Source organism: Salvelinus fontinalis, chromosome 21 (genome assembly GCF_029448725.1).
Source record: "Salvelinus fontinalis isolate EN_2023a chromosome 21, ASM2944872v1, whole genome shotgun sequence".
Classification (NCBI taxonomy): Eukaryota; Metazoa; Chordata; class Actinopteri; order Salmoniformes; family Salmonidae; genus Salvelinus; species Salvelinus fontinalis.
The window spans coordinates 28,264,645-28,279,241 of record NC_074685.1 but is presented as its reverse complement, the minus strand read 5'-3'; the positions used below and the strand labels follow the sequence as shown (position 1 = coordinate 28,279,241).

The window sequence follows — 14,597 nt, the reverse complement described above, 5'->3', positions numbered from 1 at the left end:
GAGGCAAGGAACACTGAAACATGCATGAAAGCATCAGCTGTTCCGGACGACTGCGATAACGCTCTCGGCAGCCGATGTGAGTAAGACCGTCCAACAGGTCAACATACACAAGGCAGCAGGGCCAGATTGATTACCAGGATGTGTACTCTGAGCATGCGCTAATCAACTGGCAAGTGTCTTCACTGACATTCTCAACCTCTCCCTGTCTGAGTCTGTAATACCAACATTTTTCAAGCAGACCACCATAGTCCCTGTGCCAAAGAACCCTAAGGTAACCTGCCTAAATGACTACTGACCTGTAGCACTCACGTCGGTAGCCATGAAATGCTATGAAAGACTGGTCATGGCTCACATCAACACCATTATCCCAGAAACCCTAGACCCACTCCAATTTGCATACCGCCCAACAGATGATGCAATCTCTACTGCACTCCACACTGCCCTTTCCAGCTGGAGAAAAGGAACACCTATATGAGAATGCTGTTCATTGACTACAGCTCAGCGTTCAACACCATAGAGCCCTCGAAGCTCATAACTAAGCTAAGGACCCTGCGGCTAAACACCTCCCTTTGCAACTGGATCCTGGATTTCCTGATGGTCCGCCCCCAGGTGGTAAGGGTAGGTAACAACACATCCGCCACTCTTATCCGCAACACGGGAGCCCCTCAGGGGTGCGTGCTCAGCTCCCTCCAGTACTCCCTGTTCACTCATGACTGCACAACTCCAATACCATCATTAAGTTTGCCGATGACAACAGTGGTAGGCCTGATCACCGACAAGATAGCCTATAGGGAGGAGGTCAGAGACCTGACCGTGTGGTGCAAGGACAACAACCTCTCCCTCAACGAGATCAAGACAAAGGAGAGGATTGTGGACTACAGGAAAAGGAAACTAACATGGTCCAGGGCCTCCCGGGTGGCGCAGTGGTCTAAGGCACTGTGCCAGCAGAGACTCTGGGCTCGAGCCCAGGCTTTGTCGCAGCCGGGAGGTCCATGGGGCGACGCACAATTGGCCTAGCGTCGTCCGGGTCAGGGAGGGTTTGGCCGGTAGGGATATCCTTGTCTCATCGCGCACTAGCGACTCCTGTGGCGGGCCGGGCACAGTGCACGCTGACCAGGTCAATAGGCGTTTCCTCTGACACATTGGTGCGGCTGGCTTCCGGGTTGGATGCGCGCTGTGTTAAGAAGCAGTGCGGCTTGGTTGGGTTGTGTTTCGGAGGACGAATGGCTCTCGACCTTCGTCTCTCCCGAGCCCGTACAGGAGTTGTAGCGAGGAGACAAGACAGTACCTACTAATATTTGGATACCACGAAAAAGGGGGTAAATTATTTTTCTTCAAAAATGTATAAATAAAACTAACATGGTCCAAGCACACCAAGACAGTTGTGAAGAGGGCACGACATAACCTATTCCCCCTCAGGAGACTGAAAAGATTTGGCATGGGTCCTCAAAAGGTTTTACAGCTGCACTATCGAGAGCATCCTGATGGGTTGCATCACTGCCTGGTATGGCAACTGCTCGGTCTCCGACCTCAAGGCACTACAGAGGGTAATGCGTACGGCCCAGTACATCACCGGGGCCAAGCTTCCTGCCATCCAGGATGTCTATACCAGGCAGTGTCAGAGGAAGGCCCTAAAAATTGTCAAAGACTCCAGCCACTCTAGTATTAGATTGTTCTATCTGCTACCACACGTCAAGCGGTACCGGAGCGCCAAGTCTAGATCCAAGAGGCTTCTAAATAGCTTCTACCCCCAAGCCATAAGACTCAAGAACAGCTAATCAAATGGCTACCCAGACTATTTGCATTGCTGCTGCCCCCCCCCCCCCCCCCCTGGAACACTGCTGCTACTCTGTTATTATCTATGCATAGTCACTTCAATAACTACCTACATGTACATATTACCTCAATTACCCCGACACCGGTGCCCCCACACTTTGACTCTGTACCAATACCTCCTGTATATAGCCCCACTATTGTTATTTACTGCTGCTCTTTAATTATTTGTTATTCTTCTCTTACTTTTATTCCTAGGTATTTTATTAAAACTGCATTGTTGGTTAAGGGCTTGTAAGTAAGCATTGCAATGTAAGGCCTACACCTGTTGTATTCGGCCCATGTGACAAATACAACTTGATTTGATGCCGCTGGTCTATTAGAGCAGAGACCCCACTCCCTCCCTGTGCCCGGATGGGCCATGATCCTTTAGAGACACTGGACATTAAAGAGAGCCAAACACAAAAGGCCAGGGCTTCAAAGGCAGATGAAACCAAACCCTTTTCCTGGTGAATGAATGGGATCAATTGTACAAAGAACCCAGACAAACACACAGCCTCACCTCCCCTACCTTCAAAGGCCTGCCCTTAAACACCTGAAAGTAGCCCAAGCTCCTCCCACAGTTTTAACTTTGAAGCTACCGATCTGAAGTGTTTTAGGCACGCCGACGCCAATACTGGCAACATTAAGGGACAGCGATGTCGAAAGTGACGTACAAATTACATAACTGTTCCCTCTCAGTGTAGAGAGATGAGAGCAGCTGTATCCAAGAGGCTCACTACTCAACCTGCTGGCATTTCAGCCAATCGATATCATGTCTGGTGACGCACGTTAAAGCACAGGTCATTGGAAAAGCTACTACTGTATAAATCATTACTGTGCCTTATGTCTGTCACATCTTCCAATGCAACAACAAAAACAGACCTAAAACATTTCAGCATTTTACCTTTAGCTACTGTAACTGTAAAAGCTATTTGACCATGATGTACTGTATAGAAGCAACAAAAACATTTTAAAGAGAGCTTATTATATAAAAGAGATATCCTGTGATAGCTATGTGCCCAATCAAAAAAATGGTGACCTATATGACATTTTACCAAAAGGCAGCTCAAAGCGCGTGTCCAGCAGAACCCGGTGGGGCGTTGGGTTCTTGGTGCCGTAAATCTCATCAGCCTTCATCAGAACCTCAGCATCCAGGAAGGTCCACTCCCCTGAACCCTCCTGAAGAAGAGGAAGACAAGGTCAGAAGTCATAGACAGACCAGATTAAACCAACCAGGTGGTGAACTAGTGCCCAGACATATGTGTACATGGTTTCAACATTTGAGCTGGATGTCTGATGTAATTGTGTGTGTACGTTTGGATGCATGTGTGCATTCTGTGTTCCTCACCTCCTCTGACTGGCGGATGCTCTTGAGGGGGATCCAGGCAGTCCCCAGCATGGTGTCCCAGATAAGGCCTTTGTTCCACACCTCCACGATGAGCCCCAGGTCCAGACGGTTGATCTCACTGGAGAGACAGAGGGTGGGAATGAAGGAGATTGGGTCATAATCAACTCTCATTCGATAAAGTTTGATAGACAGAAATTGGTATTAAGATAGAGACAAAGTGATTGAGCCCATAGGTAACATTGTATAGGACTAAACTGTAAATATTCTAAAGGACGGTTTCATTTATTATGTAGTGAGTCACATCCATTCAAATGGAAACGTCGAAGTAACTATGACAACAGAAACTAGGATAAGTACTACTGTCTGGCCTGCTGCTCATCGACTACTTGTGGTCTTTGTTTACGCATCATGTCAGACGTTGTGATGCATTCAGTCCTTTATTTGCCATTCAAATGGAAGCAAAGCTTGCTAACAATAACAGAGCCTCTCCTTTGAAAGAGACTATTGCTCATGATGTATCGATCTCATTTGCATACTGGCATCGACCGTGGTTGACAAGTTAATGCGGCAAAAACAATAGGAAGATGAGAAGATAATTATCAAAAGTACACTGCCCTGGGTAACGGTGGCAGTAAGAGTGAGCCCAGGTGCAAACAAAGATATTCTAAACCACTCACACTTAAAGAGATGCACCAAATGACGACAACACTATTACCCTAATGAGAAAACCAACCACTGTCAATCTCTTAGGCTCTTACGTGGCCACAGTGAATGCAAACATGATTAACCAGGTCCTTGTATAAACTGCTTATGGTCATACAGTAATTGATCATACCAATATACTTTTAGAAAACAAATACAAACAATGAGTCGACAATTTTGAACATTTTAAAATAGTAAACAGACTCAATCACACACTGCCTTCACTTTGAGTTCTCTCTTTCTGTAGCATAGAAACACAAACTAAAGAACCCACGGCACGGACCGATTTCTGTGAAAGCAGCATTCAGAAATCCATTCATGTTTCATTTGAGCTTCCCATTGTCTGTGGAGTGATGGGAATGAACCACAGGACTCCACCCCAACAGGCTTCGGGAAACAACGCTGGAAAACACTGCATTTATCATTTCCCCCATTACTTTCTCTAAACACTCAAAAAGCAGGGATAGGACAGAATAATGATTAATTGATGGGTTGCCATAGAGACAGATGGTTCTTTTGAGGCCACATTCAAGCATAGAAACATTAAGGCTCTCCTCTATGTCACTTCCTGGAGCACCCCGTCACGGAAACAGTGAGAGAGCCTTCCATTACGTCAAATCGTCAAAATCAACATCATCACAGTCAGTGTAAACATAAGCCACAGTCCAAATGAGACAATTCCACGTAGGCTCTAAACATCACATACAGTAGGCTAAGCTCTATCAAACCGTGTTGTATTTGTACACCTAAACAACATTAAGAACAATAGGTCTATAAATGACTGAGCAGCATAGCAGAGGCGCTTTGGAAAAAGCCCTACCTAGAGATAAGGCGAGTGTGAGATGTAAGATATACATATCGATCCACAGCTGTCACTACACGCCTGTTTTCTGTAACCTCTTGTGGCCTGAGCCTGTCTCTAGGTGGGGATGGCCATTATCGCACAAGGAAGGTGTGGTCTGATCTGGACTCCAGTCTCCCTCTGGCTAACATAGAAACAGAAGCCTGGCCTGACAAACCCTAAGACCCTTTGGCAATCTGCTATGTCATTAAGAAGATCAACGTGCAGCCATCCACTAAAGTATTCGGAGTCAATTATATAGAATGTGATCGATATCAATTAGGGAAGCTGTTCCATAAAGGTTGACCCACAGAACCAATAGGCTACAGCTTTCTGGCAAGAAAACACATCACTGGAGAAGGAAGAAATCGAGCTGAGCCAGTTTCCAGATAACAGTATACTTGTGTATTTTCCTACACACACTAGATATCATTTTTAACATGCCAATGCCATTCGCTAGCGCTTCAATTGCTCACCTCAGCTAGACCATACACTGTCCTGTTCATTGGCATAGGACTTGTAGTTTGTGCTAAACTAACACATTTGCTAAACATGATTTACATAGAGGAGTAACAGGTGGTGCTCATCAAGGGGCCTGAGCTGAATGTTTGATGGCAACACTGTTGAGTGATGTGCTAAGCTATCGTATTGTGTTTCGTAAACAGTACTAAGGCAGAGCATTTACACTGCGCAACATCCTTGTGACAGTTCTGGAAAAATTAACAGAACAATGACCGCACACAGAGTAAATCTACATTTACAATGTCACAGCCTACAATCAGAACACTAAAAAAGAGGAAATGAGATGATTAACAATAAGTGAACAGCTATGAGAACCGGTTAGCTACCTTTCCCGAAACAACAACCCACCTGGTAGTCAATGGGGACAAAACTGGAAATCCCTGAATGTGACCTACTGCCACGTATTACTGTCTGAAAATCATAAAGCTGAAGTGTAGCTACAGAATATTACCACCAGCAGCAGGCTAGCTTTCCTGCTCTCACCTGTCTGTAGGGTAGAGCACTCGGGTGATTGCATCTGCTGCATAATTACAACAGCCAAATCAGCATGTCAGTCTTAATCAATAAAAGGTGTTAGTGACTGAGCATGGAGGACATACTGTCACAATAAAGTCTGTTGAGCTCAGAGCCTCCCTTTATCTTCACTCTCTGATCCTCATCGACCAAAACAAACCTGATGTTACAGGATTCTGTTGACACTATGAAAACAGCGACACTTACAGAGCCTTCAGACAGACTATTCTATACTCCACACAAACAGCAGGTGTGTTGTGGCCTATACGACAGTGTGTGAGTGCATAGGACAGGAAGAGCAGTCTAAGTGTGTGGTCACTTACAACATGAAGTCCTGCTCCCAGCATGGCTGGTCCCCTCGCACGGTGATGGTGGTGCTCTTGACATTCTGTACCTTCAGCGTCACATATGAATTGAACTTGTCTGTAATACAAAGAGATGAGAAAGGAGGTCAAAAGCCTGCACGATGACATGAGCTCATGGAGGGGACTCATACACTGAAGAAAACTATAACCCGCAACATGTAAAGTGTTGGTCCCATATTTCATGAGCTGAAATAAGATTGTACAAATGTTCCATATGCACAAATTTGTTTACATCCTTGTTAGTGAGCATTTCTCCTTTGCCAAGATAATCCATCCACCTGACAGGTGTGCCATATCAAGAAGTTGATTACACAGCTTGATCATTAGGGGCGGCAGGGTAGCCTAGTGGTTAGAGCGTTGGACTAGTAACCGAAAGGTTGCAAGTTCAAATCCCCGAGGATTTGAAGGTACAAATCTGTCGTTCTGCCCCTGAACAAGCAGTTAACCCACTGTTCCTAGGCCGTCATTGAAAATAAGAATTTGTTCTTAACTGACTTGCCTAGTTAAATAAAGGTACATTGACATTAAAAAAAGGCCATTCTAAAATGTGCAGTTTGTCACACAACACCACACATGTTTCAAGTTGAGGGAGTGTACAATCGGCATGCTGGTTGTAGGAATGTCCACCACAGCTGTTGCTAGAATTGAATGCTATCGCCGCCTCCAACGTTGCTTTAGAGCAGTGGTTCCCAAACTTTTTATAGTCTCAAACCCCTTCAAACATTCAACCTCCAGCTGCGTAACCCCTCTAGCACCAGGATCAGCGCACTTTCAAATGTCTTTTGCCATCATCATAAGCCTGCTACACACACACATTAAACATAATAATTTGTGAGTTTGTCACAACCCAGCTCCTGGGAAGTGACAAAGAGCTCTAATAGGACCAGGGCACAAATAATAATCAATAATTTAGCTCTTTATTTAACCATTTTACATATAAAACCGTATTTGTTCATCAAAAATTGTGAATAACTCACAGGTTAATGAGAAGGGTGTGCTTGAAAGGATGCACATAACTCTGCAATGTTGGGTTGTATTGGATAGAGTCTGTCTTAAATAATTTCACATAGTATGTGCCTGTATTTAGTTTATCAATCCAGAAATCTGGCAGTGGCTTCTGATTAAATTACATTTTCACAGAACCGCTTGTTGCAATTTGATGGGGCTCTCTTGTTCAGATATGGGTAAGTGGACTGGTGGCAGGGCATGAAAGTGATAACGAATCCAGTTGTTTGTGTCGTCTGTTTCAAAGAAGTACCTGCGTAAATTGCGTACCCAGCTCACTCAGGTGCGTCGCTATATCACATTTGACATTGTCCGTAAGCTTGAGTTCATTTGCACACAAAAAAGTCATACAATGATGGAAAGACCTGTGTGTTGTCCTTGTTAATGCAGACAGAAAAGAGCTCCAACTTCTTAATCAGCCTCAATTTTGTCCCGCACATTGAATACAGTTGTATTTGACATTGTGTTGTTATTTCGCTGAACACTAGATGGTTTAATTTAATTTTTGGCAGAGAAATGAGGCTACTCAGGCAAGAAAAAAACCTCACCCAAATGTATAACCCCGTTGGAAAATCTAAATGGACTGTTTGAAAATGTTAAAAATCACATTTCTATTTGGCGTACCTCCAACGGCATTGTCACGTACCTCTGGGTGGGAGTAGCCGTTTTAGAACATTTGGCAGTACGTCCAACAGGCCTCACAACCGAAGCCCATGTGTATGGGCGAGCAGTTTCCTGAGAGCCCCATGGTGGTGGTGGGGTTATGGTATGGGCAGGCAGAAGCTACAGACAACGAACACAATAGCATTTTATCGATGGCAATTTGAACGCAGAAATACCGTGACAAGATCCTGAGGCCCATTGTTATACCATTCATCCCTCACCATCACCTCATGTTTCAGCATGATAATGCACAGCCCCATGTCGAAAAGATCTGTACACAATTCCTGGAAGCTGAATATGTCCCAGTTCTTCCGTGGCCTGCATACTCAGACATGTCACCCATTGAGCTTGATTGGGATGCTCTGGATCGACATATACTACAGCGTGTTCTAGTTCCCGCCAATATCCAGCAACTTCGTACAACCATTGAAGAGTGGGAGAAGATTCCACAGGCCACAATCAACAGCCTGATCAACTTTATGCGAAGGAGATGTCACACTCCATGATGTAAATGGTGGTATATTTTTGTTCAGTATACAATACTGATAAAACAGTACTTATCCCCACCACATAATTAGGATAGGATTGTCATGCTGAAAGTACCTCTAATTGTGGGAGGGGACAAAAGAGAAAGATACCATTAAGTCATAAACATATTACTGTGTACATGTAGGAGACAAAGTCTCCATATTACTTTATCTTTATATGACATAGGCAGTAATCTGCAGGACATCAAATGATTTGCCAGACAAGAATCATAGAACTTTTGTATGCAGGTCAGAAAAAGAACATGGTGGCAGACGTGGCCATGATGGGATGCAACATGGATAGTAACATGATTGACAATAGATCAGACTTCGGGCCTGTACAGTAGCAGTAAAGCTAGCTTGGCCAGCAGCTTCACTTCGTCCTCGTGCGACTGTGACGGTTGGCGACATTAGTGAGAGTCCAAGGAGATAATTCTGTCCCCCCCCCCCCCCCCCCCCCCCCCCCACACCCCACACACACCCCCACACACGCCCCCACACACGCCCTGCTCCCAGTCCCATGCACTGACCCTGCTAATCTCACTACAGAGTCGGACACCGCCAGGAAGGGAGCAAAATATAACCTAGCCATTCTCTCCCCAGGCAGATCTGATTCCCTCACTGCAGAGCAGCCTCCCGAACATAGCTCTGGGCATGATCACCACTTCACCTCTGATACTGAAACAAGCCAGTACATAAGGCCTACGTGATGCAGAGACAGTCGGTATACTTGTGACCTGCTTCTACAGCAGAAAAGGTCACTGTCATCAATCATACTACCAAGGTTAAAATACCATTGATTCATAAACATATTGAAAAAGACAGCACTGAAGCAGGTCGTTTCATTTAATAAAACAATGATTGGCAAACTATTTCATATTTACTGTAGGATATTATACACTGACTGTAGAAAACATTAGGAACCTGTTAAATCAATTTCAGTGTAGATGAAGGGGAGGAGACAGGTCAAAGAAGATGTTTAAGCCTTGAGACATGGGTTGTCTATGCATGCCATTCAGAGGGTGAATGGGCAAAAAAATATTTAAGTGCCTTTGAACGGGGTTTGAGTGTGTCAAGAACTGCAACACTGCTGGGTTTTCCACTCTCAACAGTCTCCCTTGTGTATCAAGAACGGTCCACCACCCAAAGGACATCCAGCAAACTTGACAAAACTGCAGGAAGTATTGGAGTCAACATGGTCCAGCATCCCATGGAACACTTGACACCTTGTAGTCCATGCCCAAAGAACTTTAGGGGTACAACTCAAAATCAGGATGGTGTTCCTAATGTTGTATACACTCAGCGTAAAGTACAGTATACTATGTTGTGTATCAAATCTAAATAATAGGTAGAGAAGACGATCTCCATCTTGATTGTTATTGAAATATATATATATAGGCTACAACATGAAATATATTTCACTTTAGTGGTAGGAGGACATGTAACCAGACGTCGGCTGGCCCTTCCGTCTGACGTTGCATTGGTAACTCCCTCTATCCCTCCAGCAGCACTGACATGGAGAGAGGGATGAAAGGAGGAGGGTAGATCGGGATGAGCCCATCCCAGTGGCCCTGGCTGCAGTGTACAGCTTTACACAGCCAGTGCTCACCCTCAACGTCAGCATAACATAACGTTGTTGGTTGGTTTCTCCCAAAATGGAGCCAGCAGCGGTTTGCAGCCGTGCCAGCCCAGGGGAGATTAGAGAGCCCGTGTGACATAACCACCACTTTTCATTTCCTGCGCCAGTTTGCGAGAGCGGGTGGGCCCGACACGTGCCTGCTGACGCACTCTGCCAGCTACCAGCCCCCCCGTCACCACCCACTCCGGCCCTCCCATATTGCTGTTGGTTCTGCTTGACCCACAGCCTGGGGCAGAGGGGAGGGGCCAGGATTAGAAACAGTCATCTAAACTATCAGATACACTGGTAGTGGTACCGTAACACAGCTAGACAAACACGCCAGCACCAAAGCGCCTATACCATGGATTTCAATGTCGTCCAACAAACCAGTAGACAATTATACACAACACTCAGGAAAATGACCTGTTTTCCAAGAGCTGTGATCTCCGACAGACACGCATTCACGCAATCCCACCTTTATACAAGTCTATCGACCTGGGAAAATATACATGTCACCAGATTAGTTTTAGACTGGTTACGTCACATCCCAATGCCTCTCCACCGGTTTACACAGGTTTCCAAGGTGACAAAAAGAAACATTTATTATGCCATGGACACAAGCTCAACAAAACTTCAGATTAAATCATTAGAACAGGTACAGAATGAGACTGTATAGTGCAACAACGTCATCCATGCACGGACAACATTCCACAGAGAAGGAAACAATGCATTAACACTAATGGAATAACACCTGTTAGCCCCAGAGGACTCATTAGATACATAACCAGGCAAATTAACAGCAGCAGGGCTTGACATTCAGGTACATTTGCCAGTGCCAACTAAAAGCTACTGGTCCGAAAGAAAATAATAATGGCCCAAGATAGCGAACGCTGCGCACATAATTTAAATGTTCTTAATTAGCTGGCTGAGCAAGTAGTCTATAGCCAATAATGACCTACCCTCCAAACACAATTCATTCCAATTTGACACTATCATATTTACATGGATTGTTTGGAGGGAAGAAATACAACCTTTCGCAATCTCAAAAAGGGTGTCATTGTAGGCGATTCACTCAACAGGCCCTATGAAAATCAGTTCAACCTTTTTCCTGGTATTATTTCCCAGGTTACCGAGTTGTCCTAGGTTTTTCAGGTTCACTCTCAAAATCACACGTATAGAAAAACTTACAAAAATGGGATGTTCTAAGTCCACAACAATGCTTCAACCACATCAGGAGACCACTTTAGGTCTGGAAACAATAGACTTAATATTTACACACATACAGTGAATTCAGAAAGTATTCAGACTCCTTGACTTTTTCCACATTTTGTTACGTTCCAGCCTTATTCTAAAATGGATAAAATAGTTTTCACTCAATCTACACACAATACCCCATAATGACAAACCGAAAACAGGTTTAGAGAAATATTAGCAAATGTATTGAAAATAACAAATACCTTATTTACATAAGTATTCAGAGCCTTTGCTATGAGACTCAAAATTGAGCTCAGGTGTATCATGTTTACATTGATCATCCTTGAGATGTTTCTACAACTTGATTGGAGTCCACCTATGGTAAATTCAATTGATTGGACATGATCTGGAAAGGTACACACCTGTGTATATAAGATCCCACATTTGACAGTGCATGTCAAAGCAAAAACCAAGCCATGAGGTCAAAGGAATTGTCCGTAGAGCTCCGAGACAGGATTGTGTCGAGGTACAGATCTGGGGAAGGGTACTAAAAAAATGTCTGCAGCATTGAAGGTCCCCAAGAACACAGTGACCTACATTATTCTTAAATGGAAGAAGTTGGAACCACCAAGACTCTTCCTAGAGCTGGCCGCCGGGACAAACTGAGCAATCGGGGGAGAAGAGCCTTGGTCAAGGAGGTGACCAAGAACCCAATGGTCACTGTGACAGAGCTCCAAAGTTCCTCTGTGGAGATGGGAGAACCTTCCAGAAGGACAACCACCTCGGCAGTACTCCACCAATCAGGCCTTTATGGTAGAGTGGCCAGACGGAAGCCACTCCTCAGTAAAAGGCACATGACAGCCCGCTTGGAGTTACCCAAAAGGCACAACAAAAAAAAACTTGTCATTATAGGGTATTGTGGGTAGATTAAATTTCAGAATAAGGCTGCAACGTAACAAAATGTGGAAAAAGTCAAGGCGTCTGAATACTTTCCGAATATATTGTATATATACAATACCGATCAAAAGTTGACACCTACTCATTCAAGGGTTTTTCTTTATTTTTTAAAACTCTTTATACATAGAATAATTGTTAAGACAGGAATGCTTTTCCAACAGTCTTGAAGGAGTTCCCACATATGCTGAGCACTGTTGGCTGCTTTTCCTTCACTCTGCAATCTAACTCATCCCAAATCTCAACTATGAAATAACACATGGAATCATGTAGTGACCAAAAAAAAGTGTGAAACAAATCAAAATATATTTTATATTTGAGATTCTTCAAAGTGGCCACTCATTGTCTTGACAGCTTTGCACACTCTTGGCATTCTCTCAACCAGCTTCATGAGGAATGCTTTTCCAACAGTCTTGAGAGTTCCCACATATGCTAAGCACTTGTTGACTGCTTTTTCTTCACTCTGCGATCTAACTCATCCCAAATCATCTCATTTTGGGTGAGGTCAGGTGGTTGGAGGCCAGGTCATCTGATGCAGTACTACATCACTCTCCTTGGTCAAATATCCCTTACACAGCCTGGAGGTGTGTTGGGTCAATGTCCTGTTGAAAAACAAATGATAGTCCCACTAAGCACAAACCAGATGGGATGGCGTATCGCTGCAGAATGCTGTGGTAGCCATGCTGGTTAAGTGTGCCTTGAATTCTAAATAAATCAGACAGTCACTAGCAAAGCACCCAAACACCAAAACACCTCCACCTCTATGCTTCACGGTGGGAACCACACAGGCGGAGATCCTCCATTCACCTACCATGCATCACACAAAAACAGCTGTTGGAACTAAAAAAAAAAAAAAATCACATTTGGACTTCCACCAGTCTAATGTCCATTGCTTGAGCTTCTAGGACTAAGCAAATCTCTTCTTATTGGTGTGCTTTAATGGTGGTTTCGTTGCAGAAATTCGACCATGACGGCCTGATTCACAGTCTCCTCTGAACAGTTAAGGAAAAAAATAGATAGAAATTACTGGCACCCTAGCACCAATAAATAAATAAAAATGGTGTCACGCTGCCAAGTCAAAGCCTTGCAAATGCAAATGTGTGGTTCACAGTTTTGAGCCCTGCAGTTATGTCGTTAGCCCCAGAGGACTAATTATATTGACACCAGCTGTAAGCTATTAGGTCCCTAGCAGTGACACCAGGCCCAGGACTTTTGGGGTGAGAAGACACGTCTAATTAGAGTCTCAGGACAGGCAGTCAGTAACAACAATACAGCCATTACATTACATTACATTAATGCCCTGAAGACACTCACCATCTCCCCTTACAAATTAGATGCCCCATGCCTTGTCTTGGACCACACTTGCTTCCCATGAATACTAGGTAAAAGGTAAGGGGAGAAGGCCTTGATTAGATCAGAGCCACTTAGTGATTGTGGTCTCTCCCTGAAAGAACTCTTCCACTTTGCACAAAGGAATGATACCATCTACCATTAGGAGGAAACTCACCCTCTGTCATAACACACACCCACGTGCAGCGGCACGCACGCATGCCTGCACACTGGTAGAAATAAGGTTACAAGAAAATGCTCATCCAGGTTGCGCTCCTAGTGGTCGTGATTGTAATGTAGGGAAACAGAAAGAGGGCTGTTACGGTCTTGGCATTTGAGGTTACGGTAAATGGCCAGGCCAATGTACACTGTCACTGACAATGGTTAAATTCTGTTTGCACATTTGTTTTCATGGATATGCTTCTTAATAAAAGCTATTTGAAACAAGACATTACACTTTGTTATTATCATGTCATTTCAATCTTATTCATGTTATTACTTATAGGCCTATAAGATGTCCACCTTGTCCGATGGCTTTTCTACATATATACTTTTTTAATACAGATCCTATTTCGACGCACAAAACCATTCAAACTAAGTCCAATTTGTATTAAAAGAGACGGAGTTCAGACAGTCAAGATAACTTTCTGAATGGACATGGAGAGAATCAGCGAACTCACACATGCACACCTCTGTAAAAGCACTCGTCAATCAATGCCACCAATAGGCTTGGGCGGTATATAGTATTTACCGTATACCGGGGTATTTGCTTCAATAGAGTGATCAGGGGCGTGCAGCTAGTTTTCCTCCACAGAAAACACAGTGCAACACGAGGCAGAAAATAGCTTCATTTATCAGATGACAACAGAAGTGCAACGCTATTTGGCTGGTAGCCACACAAGTAGGCTAAATGAGTTTAGTGAAAAAGCAAGGTATTTTTCACAAACTATGCATGGCCATCATATTTCTGTTTATCATAGAAAGAATGTAGCAAGCTACATTTCCTAATGTTTTTCTTAGTTAATCTTGCGTTTTACCAGAGAAAAGTAGGCTGGCTACACTTAGAAAAGTACCTGAGAAAAGTAGCTACACATCAGTCAGAGTGCCGTTTGCTGATAGAATGCCCATTAGTGAATTCTCAGAGTGGAGAAGTGCAACTAAAGCACAAAATTAGTCTTGACGCCGAGCAGAAATTACAATA

The 14,597-nt window shown here is 44.0% G+C and overlaps 1 protein-coding gene across 2 annotated transcripts in view; it reads right to left on the bottom strand.

Moving 5' to 3' along the window:
• unc13bb (unc-13 homolog Bb (C. elegans)) overlaps nt 1–14,597 on the bottom strand; it is a 100,596-nt gene that overhangs the window by 65,647 nt on the left and 20,352 nt on the right. For both annotated transcript variants that reach the window (XM_055874540.1, XM_055874541.1), the window contains exons 3-5: nt 6,065–6,164; nt 3,164–3,281; nt 2,871–2,994 (exon numbers count right to left, since the gene is read on the bottom strand). In XM_055874540.1, the coding sequence (XP_055730515.1) occupies nt 2,871–2,994; nt 3,164–3,281; nt 6,065–6,164 (342 nt within the window). The remainder of the gene's footprint in view (nt 1–2,870; nt 2,995–3,163; nt 3,282–6,064; nt 6,165–14,597) is intronic.